Source organism: Suillus bovinus (assembly GCF_016758785.1).
Source record: "Suillus bovinus strain UH-Sbo-P2 chromosome Unknown EDB93scaffold_67, whole genome shotgun sequence".
Taxonomy (NCBI): Eukaryota; Fungi; Basidiomycota; class Agaricomycetes; order Boletales; family Suillaceae; genus Suillus; species Suillus bovinus.
The window spans coordinates 117,786-133,410 of NW_024542123.1; the positions used below are offsets into that span (position 1 = coordinate 117,786).

The following is a 15,625-nucleotide window of genomic DNA, read 5'->3' on the forward strand; positions in this document are numbered from 1 at the left end:
CCAGAACTCTGCTATTCCTCAAATAACGGAGCTCCCAAAGAACTTCCGGTTCATCGTTACCTCTCGCCCGCTTCCCGACATTCAGAATGCATTTGCGGGCGCTCGACACATTCGAAACATTTCTATGGATGACATTCTGCCCGAAGTCGCGGAACGCGATATCTACGCTTACGTGTCGAAGAGGCTGGAAGGGCGTTCGCATTTTGGGAGAAAAGAGTTTACGGCTCTCGCGAAAAAAGCTGATGGTCTTTTTGAGTGGGCACGTCTTGCTTGCGAATCCATCGAAGCACCTCCTCTTGGCCTGTCTCCTGATAAGTCCTCCAATGTCATAGTTTCCCGCGATGGCGTCAAACGGGAGCACTTGTTGTACGATATGTATGACTTAATTCTGACGCAGATCATGCCAAAGGACAGACACACAGACCCTGAGTTTCAGCAAACACAGCTAGCGGCGTTTCGTTCCGTGATGGGGCAAATTCTTGGCACGGCCGAACCCCTCCCTTTGAAATCTCTTAATGCCATGCGAAGTCATTTTCCGGATGAAAACGACCGTTACAAAGTGGAGATCGTAGTGGAGCATATGGGATCCCTCCTCAGCGGCACCACCAACTCATCCAATCTAATTCGACCTCTTCACGCATCCTTCCGCGACTTCCTGACTGACGAATCCCACAGTAAAGAGTTTTTTGTCGACGTGTCTAAGGTTCAACGAGACCTTGCTTTCGCGTCACTTGGAGTGATGAAAAATGAACTCTCCTTCAATATATGCGACTTAAAATCGTCTTATCTCCGTAATTCCGAAGATCCTGGTCTACAAGAACGAGTGAAAACATGCATCCCCCCACACCTATCCTATGCCTGTCGATCCTGGCCTTCACACGTACGAGCCACCGACTTCGATTCAGAACTCGCGAAAGACATCAAATCATTCTTCGACCATGAGCGACTGTTCTTCTGGCTTGAAGTGCTCTGCCTCATCAATGCGCTCAGCGGCGCAGTCCCCGCCCTTCCGCTTATTGCCAAGTGGTTGAAGGTGAGTACATGGTTATCAGCGTCGGATAACATGTTCACTAACACGTGATCGCAATTGTAGGGTCACATCGGATACGAAGATGCCTCCTCCGCTGCAATAGATGTGCAGAGATTTATTCAAGTCTTCGGCGGTATGATCTTGCACAGCACACCTCATCTCTATGTATCAGCACTGCCATTCTCGCCTCTCAACTCTGCACTATCCGGAACGTTCTCTACACAGTTTCCGAACTCTCTTCGTGTAGCATCTGGACGTGATGTCAACTGGACTGCTGTCCTGGCTGTGATCAGCGGACATACTGGTCAAGTTAACTCGGTCTCGTTCTCGCCGTATGGGAATCGCATTGCGACTGGATCGGATGATTGCACTGTGCGGTTGTGGGACGCGGCGACGGGGCAGCCAGTAGGCAAGCCCTTGCTGGGACATACTGATTCAGTTACCTCGGTTTCATTCTCACCAGATGGGACACACATCGTGTCTGCTTCGGAGGATAACACTATCCGGTTGTGGGATGCAGCAACGCGGCAGCCCATTGGTGAACCCTTATTGGGACATACTCAGTCGGTTAACTCAGTCGCATTCTCGCCAGACGGAAGTCGCATCGTGACAGGTTCGGCCGATCTCACAATCCTGCTGTGGGACATAGCAACGCGAAAGCCAGTTGGCGAGCCATTGGAAGGGCACACTCGTTGGGTTAGGTCAGTCTCGTTCTCTCCGGATGGAACTCGCATCGTCTCTGGTTCGGACGACAAGACTGTCCGGCTGTGGGATGTGGCGACGGGGCAACCTCTCTGTGAGCCCTTAAAGGGGCACACTGATTGGGTTTGGTCAGTCTCGTTCTCTCCGGATGGGACTCGCGTCGTCTCTGGTTCGGATGATTGGACTGTCCGGCTGTGGGATGTGGCGACGGGGAAGTCTGTTGGTGAGCCCATGGAGGGGCACACTAGTTCAGTGACGTCAGTTTCGTTCTCGCCGGACGGAAGTCGCATTGTGACAGGTTCGTACGATCAGACTGTCCGGCTGTGGGATCCAGCAAAAGGGAAGCCAGTCGGTGAGCCCTTGCTGGGGCGCACTGCTGGGATCAACTCAATTTCGTTCTCTCCGGATGGGACCCGCATCGCGACTGCTTCTGGAGATAACAATGTCCGACTGTGGGATACATCTACAGAGCAGCCAGTTGGTGAACCCTTGCAAGGACCCACCAATTCCAATCCCATTACCTCAGTCTCGCTGTCGCCGGATGGGACCCGCTTCACTACTGGTTCTCAGGATGGTACTATCTGGCTGGTGGATGCAGTAACAGGTCACCCAGTTGGTGAGCCCTTGTTGGGGCACACTGCTGATGTTTGCTCAGTGTCGTTCTCTCCGGATGGGACTCGTATCGCAAGTGGTTCTGCAGATAAGACTGTCCGGTTGTGGGATGTAGCAACGCGACAGCCAATTGGTGAGCCCTTGGAAGGGCACACTGAATATGTCACTTCAATCTCATTCTCTCCGGATGGGACTCGCATAGTCTCTGGTTCGGGTGATAGGACAGTGCGGCTGTGGGATGCAGGGACAGGGCAGTTAGTGGGTGAGCCCTTAGAGGGGCACACTGATTGGGTTTGCTCAGTCTCTTTCTCGCCGGATGGAACTCGCGTCGCGACTGGTTCTGGAGATAATACTATACGGCTGTGGGATGTAGGGACAGGGCAGTTAGTGGGTGAACCTTTCTGTGGGCACACTGCTGATGTTTGCTCAGTGTCGTTCTCTCCGGATGGGACTTGCATTGTTTCTGGTTCGGCCGATCTCACAATCCTGCTGTGGGACATAGCAACGCGAAAGCCAGTTGGCGAGCCATTGGAAGGGCACACTCGTTGGGTTAGGTCTGTCTCATTCTCTCATGATGGGACTCGCATTGTCTCTGGTTCGGACGACATGACTGTCCGGCTGTGGGATACAGGAACAGGGAAGCCAATCAGTCAGCCCTTGTTGGGGCACACTGATGGGGTCACCTCAGTCTCTTTCTCGCAAAATGGGACTCACATCATTTCTTGTTCATATGATGGGACTGTCCGTGTGTGGCACACAGTGATTGGGAAGTCAAAGGACCATGCCGAAGAAGATTGTTCATCATCCTCCTCGCACGGCAGTTGCATCCCACATCCAACAGCAGCCATCCCCACACCTCATACCACCAACGATGACCTAATTTCCTTCTCATCGAACCCGAAACATGTACTGTGCGATACTGCCGAGCTTCTGGCAGGCACCCACCATGAAGATCACACATTTGTGCTTGGAGGCGATGGATGGGTGTCAGGACCAAATGATCAGCTCTTATTCTGGGTGCCGCCCGCTTCTCGAGACTCGTTTTATAATCCTCGGACTGCATTAGTGATACCCAGAGGTGTTGAGCTTGATCTGAGTCTCATGGCGCATGGGACACACTGGCAGCACTGCCGCAAGGAGTGAGTCTTCAGTATTTTCCATTCCGCGCAGCTAATCAATTTCATCCTTATAGCTCTCGATTATGATGAAATTAATGTGTGCAGATGCCAGATACTCTTTGTTGAGTACGATATGCAGTGTCCAGTTAGTCCATCGTCTATTATGCATACGTAGCACTGCATTTGAGGCAGTTTGAGCGAACAACACGTTCGAAGGGTCGTGACTGAGTGATAGATTTTTAAGAGCATGGAACGATCACAGGGCAATGAATTTTGTGATCAGAGATGGGTCAAGGGAAATCAATGGAGAGAATGGTGTGTTCAAAGCACCTCCCAAGTGGATTGCAGAAACTGAAGAACAGGAATAGCAGGGAAGTGCTTGGATATTACGGGGTGGTCTGCTTTTAGTTGCATGAAGCATACATAGTTTAAATATCTAGAGGACTGGGGTCAACGGGAATGAACGTTAATGAACGCGGTTCTTTGTGTATAATACAACGTGTGTATGCCAATAACGAGCTAGTGCTATGAGAATGGTAGGTGCAAAAACATTGAGACGTGAAGGCATGGAAGAACACGAGACACTTGCTAAAGAACGAATGGGAACGGACAAGCGTCTGGAAAACGCAACAATATGAGATATGATTCCTGAAGACGATGACATTGGGCGCGGCTTACCGCGATCGACACTTGGTTTGGCCGTTTAGCCCCAAGTGAAATGGCAGAGTATCATCGTCATCCTCCTTCATATCAACCGCTCCAGTCGTCTGCCTGCAAACTCCCGGATACCTCGTAAGTTATAACCGTACACGTTGGCATTGCTGCAAGCATAGTCGACTCGGGGATGCGGAGCAGCGTGACAGCAACTAAACAGGAGCAATGTCACGTTCTCCGTCTAAACCTAAAACAGGACAATATTATGAGATAATATGTAAACCAACCGCACCCCAATGTGGCGCGAACTACTAGCATCGAGGGCATTCAAGACGCTGACGTCGAACCTAAAGCCTTTTACTACCTGATTTCCTTCCGACTTCCCCTGTGAAACCTTACGCTGGTTCCATACAGATCTTTGGTGCTGTCATGACCTACTCAGGGGAGTCCTGCACAACATATGAGGATCTCCTTGGTCACATCGAATATCGATCAACCAAACCTATCAAAGCTTACGACAAATTGTTCAGTACCAATATCGACACCGTCGTCAAACCAATATAAAATATCATCAGGGCGAGCCTTGATCTGGCTGAATTTCGACAAAATGTAAGGGATGGCATCGATGAACAATATTTATATTCACCATTGGTGAGTACTCGTTTCGCCAAGCTGGCCTTCATTTATTATTGAGACATTCTATAGCAAAGTATATTTCGCACGATAGAGGGTGCAGCTGCAGAAGTGACAGGATATAAACAAACACAGTTTCGACAGATGGTGTCAATGGCCGATCACGTCCCTGATGCTGAGAATATGTCCTTTCCTAACGATAAGCCTGACTTCGTACTGACTGAAGTACCTCCAACGTCGGGCCCCCTGACTCCTGCCATTGATGTGGGGCGTGACGGCGTCAAGTGGAGGCAGATTTCAGGATTTGTTGAAGTGAAACCCCACGTCCGGGAAGGTCCCAACGCGACCAAGTCCACATCTGTTAGACCGATCGTGTCGCAGGGTGCTAATTATGCAAGGCTCATGATGGCCACACGACCGTTATAGCTCTACGTCCTGTGTATGTTTATTTACGGGGATAAATTCTCCCTTGGTTGGTACGACCGCCGAGGCGTTATCATTTCCGATGACTACGACATCCTCCAAAATCTTGATATCCTCGTCAGTGTAATCCTTCAGCTCACAACACATATGACTGCCTATGATATCGGACACGACAGGTCGGCTCGCTTGCTTGAAGGTCACTCGTACTACCAGTTCGGGTATCCCTCCTTCCTAGTTAGCACGGGTGCAGCTGGTGACACGTGTCTGTGGAAGACTGAGGGTCCACCGATATGGTATTCTTTGTCTTTACTAGGTCGTGGTACAGCTACGTGGAGAGCCGTATTGGCTGAGAACAAGCCAGGGAAGAAGTAAGTTGTTGTTATCTTGAAAACCTTATGGAGGTCGCAAACTCGGGAAAGCGAATCCAACATTTATAGGCGTATCAAGTCACCTTTGCCAGGCGTCGCTGAATTCAGTCTTGGGGATGATGTCTGCATTCCCCTCGGAAGGGAGACCAATGCTCGTGTTACGGTCGGTACCCTCCGTTCACTCATTCTCAATGATGATGCTGGCGTTCCCGATTATCCTGTCCTCCATCGTCTCGCGCTGGAAACTGTGGGACGCCCCTTGTGGGATGCCGACACAACGAAAGATTTCATTTTAGGGTCTCTTGCTGCGCTCAAAGGTTCGACATCATTCAATTAGTGCTGATTGTTTTCCTGAATCATCTCATTTTCAGGACATCAAGGACTAGTGGAGCAAGGTATTCTTCATCGAGACATGAGTCCAGGCAATATCTTTGTCGGTGATCCAGATTGCACTGAAGGATGGGAGGGGTTTGTCGCAGATCTCGAGCTTGCTTCGGTGGCACAGCCAGAGACTCAAAGCGTAGTCTCACTGCATACGCTCTCCCCCGTTGCCGGCCAGTTGAATACTAGAAGTGTATTTTTGGAGGAAACCGTTCCTTCGAGCTCAGAGGCTCCTGGCGCAGAGATCACAGTACGTCTACTTTGTAACTTGCTTGCTTCCACTAAAGATTATCTTCAGGGTACTGCTCTGTTCATGGCCGAAGAACTCCTATCCATGATGCTTCTCCCGGACAAGAAGGAAATTCGACCAGCCCAAAGCAAACGCGAGGTGCACCATGACCTGGAGTCATTCATTCTTGTTCTTTTCTATTCGATCATGAAACGTGGTCTGGAGCGCCGACTTTGGAACAAGAATCCAGACGAAGAATCTCAGATACGAGAACTTTACCGTACTTTGTTTGGCGGCCATACTATTCGGCTCATCCAACAAGGACGGTGCTGCTTTTTCGATGCAAGAAACCCTCCTGTATATCTTTTAGATGTCCTGGACTCGCCAACGGAACAGCTACTTTATGGCTGTTGGAGGCTTGTGGAAATCCAGCGGTCCTCCAATTTCTTTATAAATGAACTTACGGCGGAAGTTGATCAGAGGATGCAGTGGAAGAGTGGCTCGGAAGAACGGAAGGTGATCACTTATGAGCAGTTGTACAACATCTACGACGTAGTGACCAGCAAGCTTCCAGGGGTTCACTAGGATGATCAATAGATTGTGTACTTTGATTCTGTCGTCGAAGCATAGAAAGTGTTTTTCTCACAGGGGACAAAACATGTGGGACGAAACTCAACGTCAACGTTCAGCCCCAGTGAAAATTGACAAGTTAGAGGTAGATATGTGGCAATAAACGTCTAAGTACTGAACGAAATAGATAGAAATATGAGATGAAAAAAAAAGTTATACAAAATGCAAATATGAGACGTCGGAGCGACACCAAACATTTCTAGGAGCTCCGAGTTCATATTTGCAAGCCACTTTCATAAGTCGTACGTCCATGAACCTGACTAGGAGGACTTGTGCCCCTTGCTGTCCGAGACACAACAATGGTGTCAAAGGTAAGTCGTGCTTGTGCTATGGCCAGTCTTCGGCATCATGTTTCGCAGCATCTGGCAAGCTAAATACAAATCATGCTCTATCTATGAATCATGTACATCGACTAAACAGTGTCCTCTATAAAAATAGGTTCCACATCCTTCCATGGCTGCCCGCCTCCCATCTTCCACACCCTCTCTCTCTCTACCCAATACTCCAACCTATTCCCAACCTTCGAAGGCACCCACACCCTCTCCTTAGTATCCTCATCCGTCTCCGCTCTAAACCACCTGGGTCGATGCGGCGGCACTCGCCCCTCTTCCCTTGCACGCCGTGTCGCTCGCTGCCGCTCCTCTTGCTGTATCTTCAGCCCATTCGCAAATTCATACTTCCCCATCTCAAACGCCCGTTGATCAGGTCGCAGCCGGCAGTCTGTCGGGCACAAGTATGGCCTTAGCGTTTCATCAGGGCAGTCATTCAGTGTGATGGCGAACGGCGTGAGGTTGAAAGGTGCGGTAGGCTTTTCGGAGTTACGCCAGAGGAGGATGTATTCTGCAGTGTAGTTGGGCGAAGAGGGTCCACTTACAGTAGCGTCAGGGTGTAGGAATCCGCTGCCTGTGCCGACGGCGCGACATATGAGTTGGCTGTTCCACCGTCCAGCTACCTCATGTGTTACCTCTCCGTCTGCGTCTCGCACGACACCAGAGATTTCGTATGCGTCTTTACCCCGCCATCCTCTCGGCTTGAATGTTAGTATACACTGGTCGCCAGTGCGATGATTTGTGACCTGTAACAACGTTGTTTCAGCTTAGAAGCATGAAGAGGAAGAAGAGCGAATCACTCACGATCATGTCACCATAGTGATCGATACTGGGAGAGCCTAAGATGAACCCGGAGACATTTGTGGTCACTTTCTTCCACGAGAAGTGCTCAACCACCTTTCCCTGGATCCCAGCAGCAGTACACTTAGGGTAGTCAGGCGCCCACTCTTCAGGAAGAAGAAGTTCAGCATGCGCAACGCCAGTAGGACGAATCTCGAAAGATTTTCCCATAAATTTGTTTTGTGCGTCGACCTGGTGTGGATAAGTGTCAGGAGACAAATCATGCGACACATAAACGTAACAAACCTCTCCATAATAATGCCAATACGGCGATTCTGCCCAGCAAGCGGAGATGGGGGGATGATGGCTGACTTGCTCAGAGACGTAGCGATACTCTTTGTCAAGTCTGACGTATTCGAATGTTTCGCTCTGGATAAGTTGAGAATTTGCCTACATGAAAGGCATGAAAGGTACCTACAAGCATAGGATTAAAGGGTTTAGCTATACGTCCGATGGTCGATGAATAATTTGACATTGCGAATGCGGCCACAAATGCTAACCGCCGATGCGGGTCTTGCTCACGAGCAGCAACATGGACTATCAACTGATGAGCTGCTACAACCAGCGATCACATAAATGAGATACTTACGACACTCCGAGAACTCCATGTCCTCCGCCTTCACTCAAATAAGACAGTGTGCAAATACCCATTAACCAGATAAAAACTCACCATTCGCTGCAACATACTTGTCGGCTCATTAAACATGACGGGGAAACTAATCCTCGTCAAATCCTTTCCAATACTATGCTTCAGCACAGACCAGAGACTCGTGCTTGGCCTGTTATCCGACCCGATAGGTAATCGCATCCTCAAATTTTGATAACCTGTAAAAAATTCCCTGTTCATGAAGGAAAACGCAGGCGCCGCGTGCATCGGGTTCGATAGCAGTTGGCTAACGACGAGATTTGGAAGGGCATTGGCCTCAATGGCATCGAAGAATTCATCTTCCTCATCCGTGTCGGCGGCGTCTTCCTCCTCCTGATCGTGCCTCGACATACGCTGCGCGGTCGGTGTGACCCCTGCGCTTGCGGGTGACAATGGCAGAGTCGATACGGATATCCCGTTGACTTCCTTAGGCGGAGAGACGATGGTGATTGGTGCAGGGCGCACCGAGGGTGAGGAATAGGGTTCTTCAAGCACAGAAGATATAAATGGCATGGTCGCAGGGCGCTGTCGGAGCGTGCCTCCACCTCCATCGTTTATACCAGCATCGAAGAATCTGCTACCTCGTTTCCGAGACCGCATGCGTAGCTCTTGTTCCAGGACTTCGCCTTCCCGCACGACAGTTTGTAAGCTCTCTTCCCACACTGTCTGTCTCTCACGCTCACGCTGTAGTTGAGATTTCCACCACTCCTCACGGTCCTTGGCCATCTGAATATACTCATCTATCATCGTTTGTACGATCGCGAACGATTCTTTGAGCGCTGTGCGGAGTTCCTGCGTCCTGGGCGCTGCATCTGGTGGCAGTGCGAGGTTAGACAGAAGCTGGGTGGTGAGTTCCATTTGTGCTGCAACCGAGTTCCCTTGCAGGTCAAAAGTCCCATTGTGAGGAGGCGACTGCGTGAGGACCGATGTTGAAGAACTACCATTGTGCTCTTCATTCTCCGAGGTAGAACGGCTTTTAGTTGCCTTGCTTGTCTCAGGAGGCGTCCCATCCTCCATGCTCTCATCTGCTATACCCATAAAGGAGCTTTGTGACCCACCGCCACGGGTACCCGCATCTATTCGTCGCACTGACATCACCGACTGAAAGCTCGTGCGCAGACTCTTGGGCTTCAAAGCGTGCAGCTCGCTTTCCCCGCTCTTTCGCAGCACTTGTTCATCGCGCCGCCCCCATTGTATACTCTTCCCAAGGGCCTGCGTCCACCCGGCGGCCTCAACGTGATGGTTAGCACGCATGTACCATTTTTGCCCAGTGGTATGTCCTCGAGATGGGGTCGAGTGGATCTCAAACCGCGTCTTGTCGTCGCCAGGCGAGACCTTGAGGATGGCATTTTTCATGGCGATGGAACCGCGGCTAGCTATGTCTTCATCTTCTTGATGCCGGTAATCTGCGGAAGGTTGAGCACCATAGACAATCAAAAGAGGGAAGAGATGACGAACATGAGAGTACACCATCTTTTAGAACAAACCATCTAGTATTATAGCCCTTAGCGACATTGGTATATTTATTGAGGTAGCCCTTCATGACGGGAGGTTCCGAAGACGGGACCTCAATGAGAGAGGTATCGTGGTTTGCGACTATCATTATTTTGAGCACAGTAGGTAAGGGAGCGCGCAAGGACAACGTACATTGTCGCAAGAATACCCGTACGTGATCATCTTTTCCTGTGCCCTCGTACGCCATTTTCCCCCTGCGGTCTCGCACGAAAACGCTTGCTCCTGCTCGCACAGCTAGTTCAATGAGGCGCAAGTTTTTCCGCCTGGCTGCCTCGTGCAGCAGAGAAGTGCCAGACGCATCGTCCAAGTACGACAAATCAACTCCACGTGCCCGCGGTGATTCCAGTAGAGCTACCAATGCATGATTTGGGGGTGTATCCATGGGAGATAAAATATATGAGCGTAGAAGGGACCTATATGAGGCGTTCAAAAAGGAACGCGAATCTAGGAGTGGCGTTAGTGAAGAAGGCATCGAAATAGAGAGGGTGTACGCACCTTCCAAGGTTTGGATTACTTCTTTTAACTTTGCCACATCTTTGCATGTTTTTCCGCTGTTATCACGGAGGGTATCGTCAATGCCAGCCTGGTCGAGCAACACGCCTACGATGTCTGCACGACCGAGGGACGCTGCAAGATGCAGAGGGGTGGTCCCAGATCCTGGTGGGTGTACGCCATTGGGTGATATGGCTCTGTGAGATAGGAGTAATTGTACAGTATCGACTTCGGTTACAGGTGAGAGAGGGCAAGAGCAGCAAGCAAAAGCTATGACCTACCGGAAGCGCAGCGTATAGCGAGGTGGAGGGCAGCAGCTCCAGTATTAATGTCTCCATCGACAGAATTTCGTCTTTCCTTTCCGATTTCAGCAAGAAATGGATGTATGAGAGCAGGATCACCTGTGGAAAAGGATTTGGTATGAGGTAGGAGAAGAGAAGTGAACTCATACCACTCCGAAGCGCTGACAGCAGTTTGACTTGATGAAGGGGCTCTGTTACATCTGCTGTTCATAAATAACTGGATCCAAGGCCAAGGAACTGAAGAACTCACCGGACCTGAGACTACGAATGGAGAGGGAGGAGCTCATTATATATCCACCGCAACTTTGCACCTCCAAATTCAAAATACAGGATAGTGTAGTGCGGGCAGCCCTTGCGTAAAATGAAGGGGAAACCGGGTAAGAAGAATAAAGCGAGTAGACGTATTCAAGAAAGCAACAGACCAAGTAGTAGTAGGTATACGGCAGCTTGCTCAGGCTCCCCATGCAATTTCAGAAGCACCGAATCACGTGTCACTTACTGCATGTTCCTGACTCGCGCTGGTACCCCAACCACACTGCGCTTACAACTGGCCCTGCCGCTGCCATATACAATAACTAATAGCGCTCGCAGGCCTGTGCCTGTCTTCTCCCACAGTTGTGAAGACGTAAGAATACCTTCCTCGACTCCTTGTTAATCTTTGGCACCCAAGTAGCCGCATGATCATGCTCAAGCTATTCCCATGATAATTTTTGCAATCTTTGCCACCGGCGCTATCGCTGTCTAACAGTCAACATCTCCCCGCCCGAGATACCAGGCCGGGTCTATATAAAGCACAGTTTCAATGTGGATCCCTTCCGACCCGTCTCCTTCCATTCATCTATCTACACCATAGTAATGAGGAATAGTCTCTCTTCTCCAGACAAGGAGAAAGCCTTTGAGGTCGACATTGGTTCAGGGGAACACGCAAGCAGTAATGACAGCTATTCGCCACCACCAGACTTCAAACTTCACCGACAGCTTAAAAATCGTCATGTTGCGATGATAAGGTATCTATCTGTTAACCTTTCTAACTGTAAAGACCAAATCACCATCACACTACTTTTCCAGTATCGGCGGCGTGATTGGCACAGGACTATTCCTCGGGACCGGGTCGGCGCTCATGAATGGCGGTCCTCTAGGCCTTTTATTGGGCTACATATTCATTGGCTCTATATCTTACTGTGTGATGGTCAGTCAGGTGTATATTCCCGAACTTTATTCTTCATCGTTTTGTCACCAGATCACAATCGGAGAGATGATCTCCTACCTCCCAGTTGCCGGTGGTCATATCAAACTCGCTGAGCGCTTCGTTGATCCGGCATTTTCATTTGCACTGGGATGGAATCTATGGTACAATTGGACGGTAATTTGACCCTCTATGTGATATATTGAGTTTTTGAACGTTATTGTTTTGTCAGGTGACATTACCAGGTACAGTTTCTGAATCATCTGCTAACGAATACCATTCATTATATCGAAGCCGAGTTGTCCGCGGCCGCTACCATCATAAATTTCTGGCATCCTGGTGTAAACAACGCGGTATGGATAACAATGTGTCTCGTTGTTGCCGTCGGGATTAACATGAGCGGCGTTGGTAAATGTTCATGCTATTTGTCTTCTATTGTACCTTAACGTTTCCTGCAGGTGTGTACGGTGAAACCGAATTCATGTTTGCGTAAGGCTATCTTCTCCAAAGTTCTTTTCTTTGCCTGACGCTATGTGCGAATCAGCTCCATCAAGGTTGTTTTGATTGTCGGTCTCCTCATCTTGGGGATCGTCCTTGATCTTGGTGGTGGCCCGAACCACGATCGTATCGGATTTCGTTACTGGAAGGATCCTGGCCCGTTTGTCCAATTTTATGGTATAAGTGGCACGACTGGCCGTTTTCTAGGCTGGTCTCGTGTAGTGACACAAGCTGCATTCGCATATGTTGGGTTGGAAGTCGTGGCTGTGAGTCGTAACGTCCTTCCTTGGACTTTTTGAGGTTAAAACACGTCAGATGGCGGCTGCAGAAGCCAAGAACCCGCGCAGGAATCTACCAAAAGCCATTCGCCGTGTTTATATCCGGCTTCTGCTATTTTATATTGGCGGTGTCTTCGTTATCGGACTGCTAGTACCCTCAAACAACCCCTTGCTGAACGTAAACTCTGACAATGCTTCTGCATCTCCATTTGTAATTGCAATCAATCAAGCTGGCATCAAAGGATTGCCCTCGGTAAGTGTGTCTTGTGCTATACAGCAATGTGTTCCTCATGCCCCTGTAGGTGATCAATGCCGCCTTACTGACATCGGCCTGGTCTGCGGCTTCTAGTGACCTTTACATCGCCTCCAGAGGCCTATGTGAGCCTCTATCTAGGTCTATGGGATTGCATCCAATCTAATTTACTTGTAGATGGCCTCGCCGCCTCCGGCAATGCCCCAAAGGTATTCCTTCGTACCTCGCGTTCCGGTCTTCCCTATGTCGCAGTAGCCACGTGTGCTTCTTTTTCTATCCTCGCTTACATGGCGGTCAATACGAGCTCCGGAATGGTGTTCACGTGGTTCTCTAGCATGTGTGCCACTGCGGGCCTCACGACCTGGTTCGGCATTGGTGTCATCTATTTGCGCTTCCGCAAAGGCTTTCTTGCACAGGGGCACAAAATGACTGAGCTCCCGTACTTTTCTCGGCTCCAACCGTTTGCCGCCTGGTGGGTCATCGGCGCATCACTTGTGACGCTGTTGGTGAGTTTAGATTCCGCATATGCGATATTATGAAGTGATTATTGGGCTTATGACTTTCAGTTCAGTGCATGGGAGGTCTTCCTGAGAGATAACTGGTCAATAGCAACGTTCCTTACCAATTATCTGCCCATGATGCTTTTTCCTGTTTTATATGCTATCGCTAAAATCTGGAAGCGAGTCCCTCTCATCAAGCCGAACGAGATGGACTTCCACTCTGGCATCGCAGAAATCGAAGCAATGACGTAGGATTCTTTTACTTGCTTGTGAAGTATGAGTCATGCTGAGATGCTTGTCACAGGCATGCAGACGTGCCCCCGAGGAATATTGTGGAGGCATTTTGGATGAAGCTTGTGAGTCTTCTTTCGGTGATGGTGATCACTAGTTGGTTTGCTTATCTTTCTGACAAGATGTGATGATTGCGTTCCTATACTATGTGCAACTGAAGCAGAAACAGGCAAAACATTTAATGTTTAGCAAAAGTTAAATCATTCCGTAGTCCTCTCACCTTCAACTCGTGAATGGAGTTCAACTGTGCAAGTGTCGCAGTGTACCGCTCGAGCAGCCAACCCAGTGTTCAGCTGATGATCGTCATGCAGCTTAAAAGTACATTCTGAGGCGCAGAGGTGAGTCATGTGGTTGAATTTTAGTCGGACATGGCGATTCGGAAGAACTGTTATCAGATGTGGCGGAAAATTTGGCAGAACCTACAACTTTCAAGGTCATTCAATTGATATGCCAACTATTGTATCATAAACCACTATTGCTGGGATCGTACTCGGTGTTGTTGGCAGAACCTGGCAGAACTCCAGGGTATCGGACTTGCAGACGTATAATTTAGATCTTACAACACCGTGACAGCTTCAATTCAATAGAAAATAAAGACCGACATCCATCACGTACGATGGTGTATGACGTCCCCTCGCATTACTGCTCCACTTAATTTCGAGATTTATCCATTGAGGGTCTGGTCTTTGCTGAGACGATCCTTTCATTTGCAAGGCATGCAAATGCAGTAGTGCAAACCTTCAACAACACAGCCGTAGGCTGGAAAGTCCATCCGTCGTCGATATGCTTACTACATGCACACTCGTGGAGAGGTCAGCATTGCTGTTGAGACTGCACAGAATGTTGAAGCATCCTTCGCGTGGACACCTCCACTCTCGACTCGTGATACAGATAACTTCTTGCTGCCCCAGAGTGTCTCGCCTGACGACGTTGTTGCTGAATTTGTGGTTCCCGAAGAGTTAAAGAAGTTCAAAGTATTGAAGAATTTGAAGTGCTCGAGGAAAACGCTTTTGATTTTGATGAGTTCGAATGAGTTGGATGATACCACTAGCTGTTTTAGATGAGGTCGAGGTTGTTTATTCCAACGCTGACGAATGGCTGACCTTGGTGACCAGGCTGCTCGGTGATGGACGTCTAGCACTCGTGTTCTTCTTTGGATATAAAGTGAGGGGGAAAGGGTTGCTCTTAGCTCTGCTACCCTGCTTATCGGTGATGGGTGCTTGTTAGTCTGTCACGGTGGAAACAAGATTCCGAGTCGCATGGGAAGTCCTAGTCATTAATCAAACGTACGAAGCCCTTTGTAATATAGATACCGTCATAATTTCAGGGATTGAAGCTGGATGCTGAGGCCTCTGAGATCCTGGACTAAATGGTCTAAACCCCAGTATTTTGAGACAACGATTAGCACGGACAACTATTAGCCAGGTTCACAGTAGCGTTTTCGAGTCGTTTTCGTCGTTGTTTTCGAATTTGTTTTCGTGTTTCTGTCAAAAACGAGTCATTTTCCAGTCAGTCCTTTTCGTTCGTCGTTTCTGTTCGGCATGAACGGCACAGCATCGGAATGTGAAATTTGGTGGAATCCGAGCCATGGCGCCAGTGCGAAGGAATCTGCAATGGCCAAAGCCAGCAAGGGCCGCCGTCCTCCGAAATCCGCACCAATCTCACTGCTGCCGACTCGGAAATGAAGGAGAGCTTTGATCCTCAGGCTACTTCGA

The 15,625-nt window shown here is 49.3% G+C and overlaps 4 protein-coding genes across 4 annotated transcripts; 3 read left to right on the forward strand and 1 right to left on the reverse strand.

Moving 5' to 3' along the window:
* The first annotated feature begins 2,617 nt into the window (after positions 1-2,617).
* Positions 2,618-3,712, forward strand: EDB93DRAFT_785679 (uncharacterized protein). Its single transcript, XM_041457469.1, has 3 exons — positions 2,618-2,724; positions 2,775-3,483; positions 3,537-3,712. The coding sequence occupies exons 2-3, from the start codon at positions 2,951-2,953 to the stop codon at positions 3,547-3,549; spliced, it is 546 nt and encodes a 181-aa protein (XP_041303980.1). The 5' UTR covers positions 2,618-2,724; positions 2,775-2,950; the 3' UTR covers positions 3,550-3,712.
* Positions 3,713-4,932: 1,220 nt separating this feature from the next.
* Positions 4,933-6,735, forward strand: EDB93DRAFT_1339467 (uncharacterized protein; the record flags this gene model as incomplete). Its single annotated transcript, XM_041455423.1, has 5 exons — positions 4,933-5,109; positions 5,176-5,540; positions 5,610-5,857; positions 5,912-6,171; positions 6,220-6,735. The coding sequence occupies 5 exons, from the start codon at positions 4,933-4,935 to the stop codon at positions 6,733-6,735; spliced, it is 1,566 nt and encodes a 521-aa protein (XP_041303981.1).
* A 365-nt stretch (positions 6,736-7,100) lies between these two features.
* On the reverse strand, positions 7,101-11,417 carry EDB93DRAFT_1330916 (Oxysterol-binding protein-domain-containing protein). The gene is made up of 12 exons (XM_041455184.1): positions 11,155-11,417; positions 11,054-11,104; positions 10,884-11,003; positions 10,606-10,830; positions 10,243-10,554; positions 10,054-10,191; positions 8,620-10,001; positions 8,539-8,566; positions 8,368-8,486; positions 8,196-8,318; positions 7,914-8,141; positions 7,101-7,855 (listed from the first exon to the last, which is right to left on the reverse strand). Exons 1-12 carry the CDS (start codon positions 11,366-11,368, stop codon positions 7,193-7,195), a joined length of 3,603 nt encoding a protein of 1,200 aa, XP_041303982.1. The 5' UTR covers positions 11,369-11,417; the 3' UTR covers positions 7,101-7,192.
* A 68-nt stretch (positions 11,418-11,485) lies between these two features.
* Positions 11,486-14,371, forward strand: EDB93DRAFT_785790 (amino acid permease). Its single transcript, XM_041457470.1, has 14 exons — positions 11,486-11,529; positions 11,597-11,911; positions 11,973-12,093; positions 12,145-12,267; positions 12,323-12,335; positions 12,385-12,498; positions 12,549-12,579; positions 12,635-12,854; positions 12,904-13,119; positions 13,169-13,244; positions 13,297-13,625; positions 13,686-13,867; positions 13,924-13,975; positions 14,033-14,371. The coding sequence occupies exons 2-14, from the start codon at positions 11,760-11,762 to the stop codon at positions 14,036-14,038; spliced, it is 1,635 nt and encodes a 544-aa protein (XP_041303983.1). The 5' UTR covers positions 11,486-11,529; positions 11,597-11,759; the 3' UTR covers positions 14,039-14,371.
* The last annotated feature ends 1,254 nt before the right edge of the window (positions 14,372-15,625 follow it).

Coding starts and splice junctions, on each gene's coding strand:
- EDB93DRAFT_785679 (XM_041457469.1), top strand. CDS start 2,951: ATGACTGTCCGGCTGTGGGATACAGGAACAGGGAAGCCAATCAGTCAG.
- EDB93DRAFT_1330916 (XM_041455184.1), bottom strand. CDS start 11,368: ATGGGGAGCCTGAGCAAGCTGCCGTATACCTACTACTACTTGGTCTGT. Junction 11,004..11,053: donor GCTGTCAGCGCTTCGGAGTG/GTATGAGTTCAC, acceptor CCTTTTCCACAG/GTGATCCTGCTCTCATACAT. Junction 8,487..8,538: donor CATGGAGTTCTCGGAGTGTC/GTAAGTATCTCA, acceptor ATCAGTTGATAG/TCCATGTTGCTGCTCGTGAG.
- EDB93DRAFT_785790 (XM_041457470.1), top strand. CDS start 11,760: ATGAGGAATAGTCTCTCTTCTCCAGACAAGGAGAAAGCCTTTGAGGTC. Junction 12,580..12,634: donor GAAACCGAATTCATGTTTGC/GTAAGGCTATCT, acceptor TGTGCGAATCAG/CTCCATCAAGGTTGTTTTGA. Junction 13,245..13,296: donor CATCGCCTCCAGAGGCCTAT/GTGAGCCTCTAT, acceptor ATTTACTTGTAG/ATGGCCTCGCCGCCTCCGGC.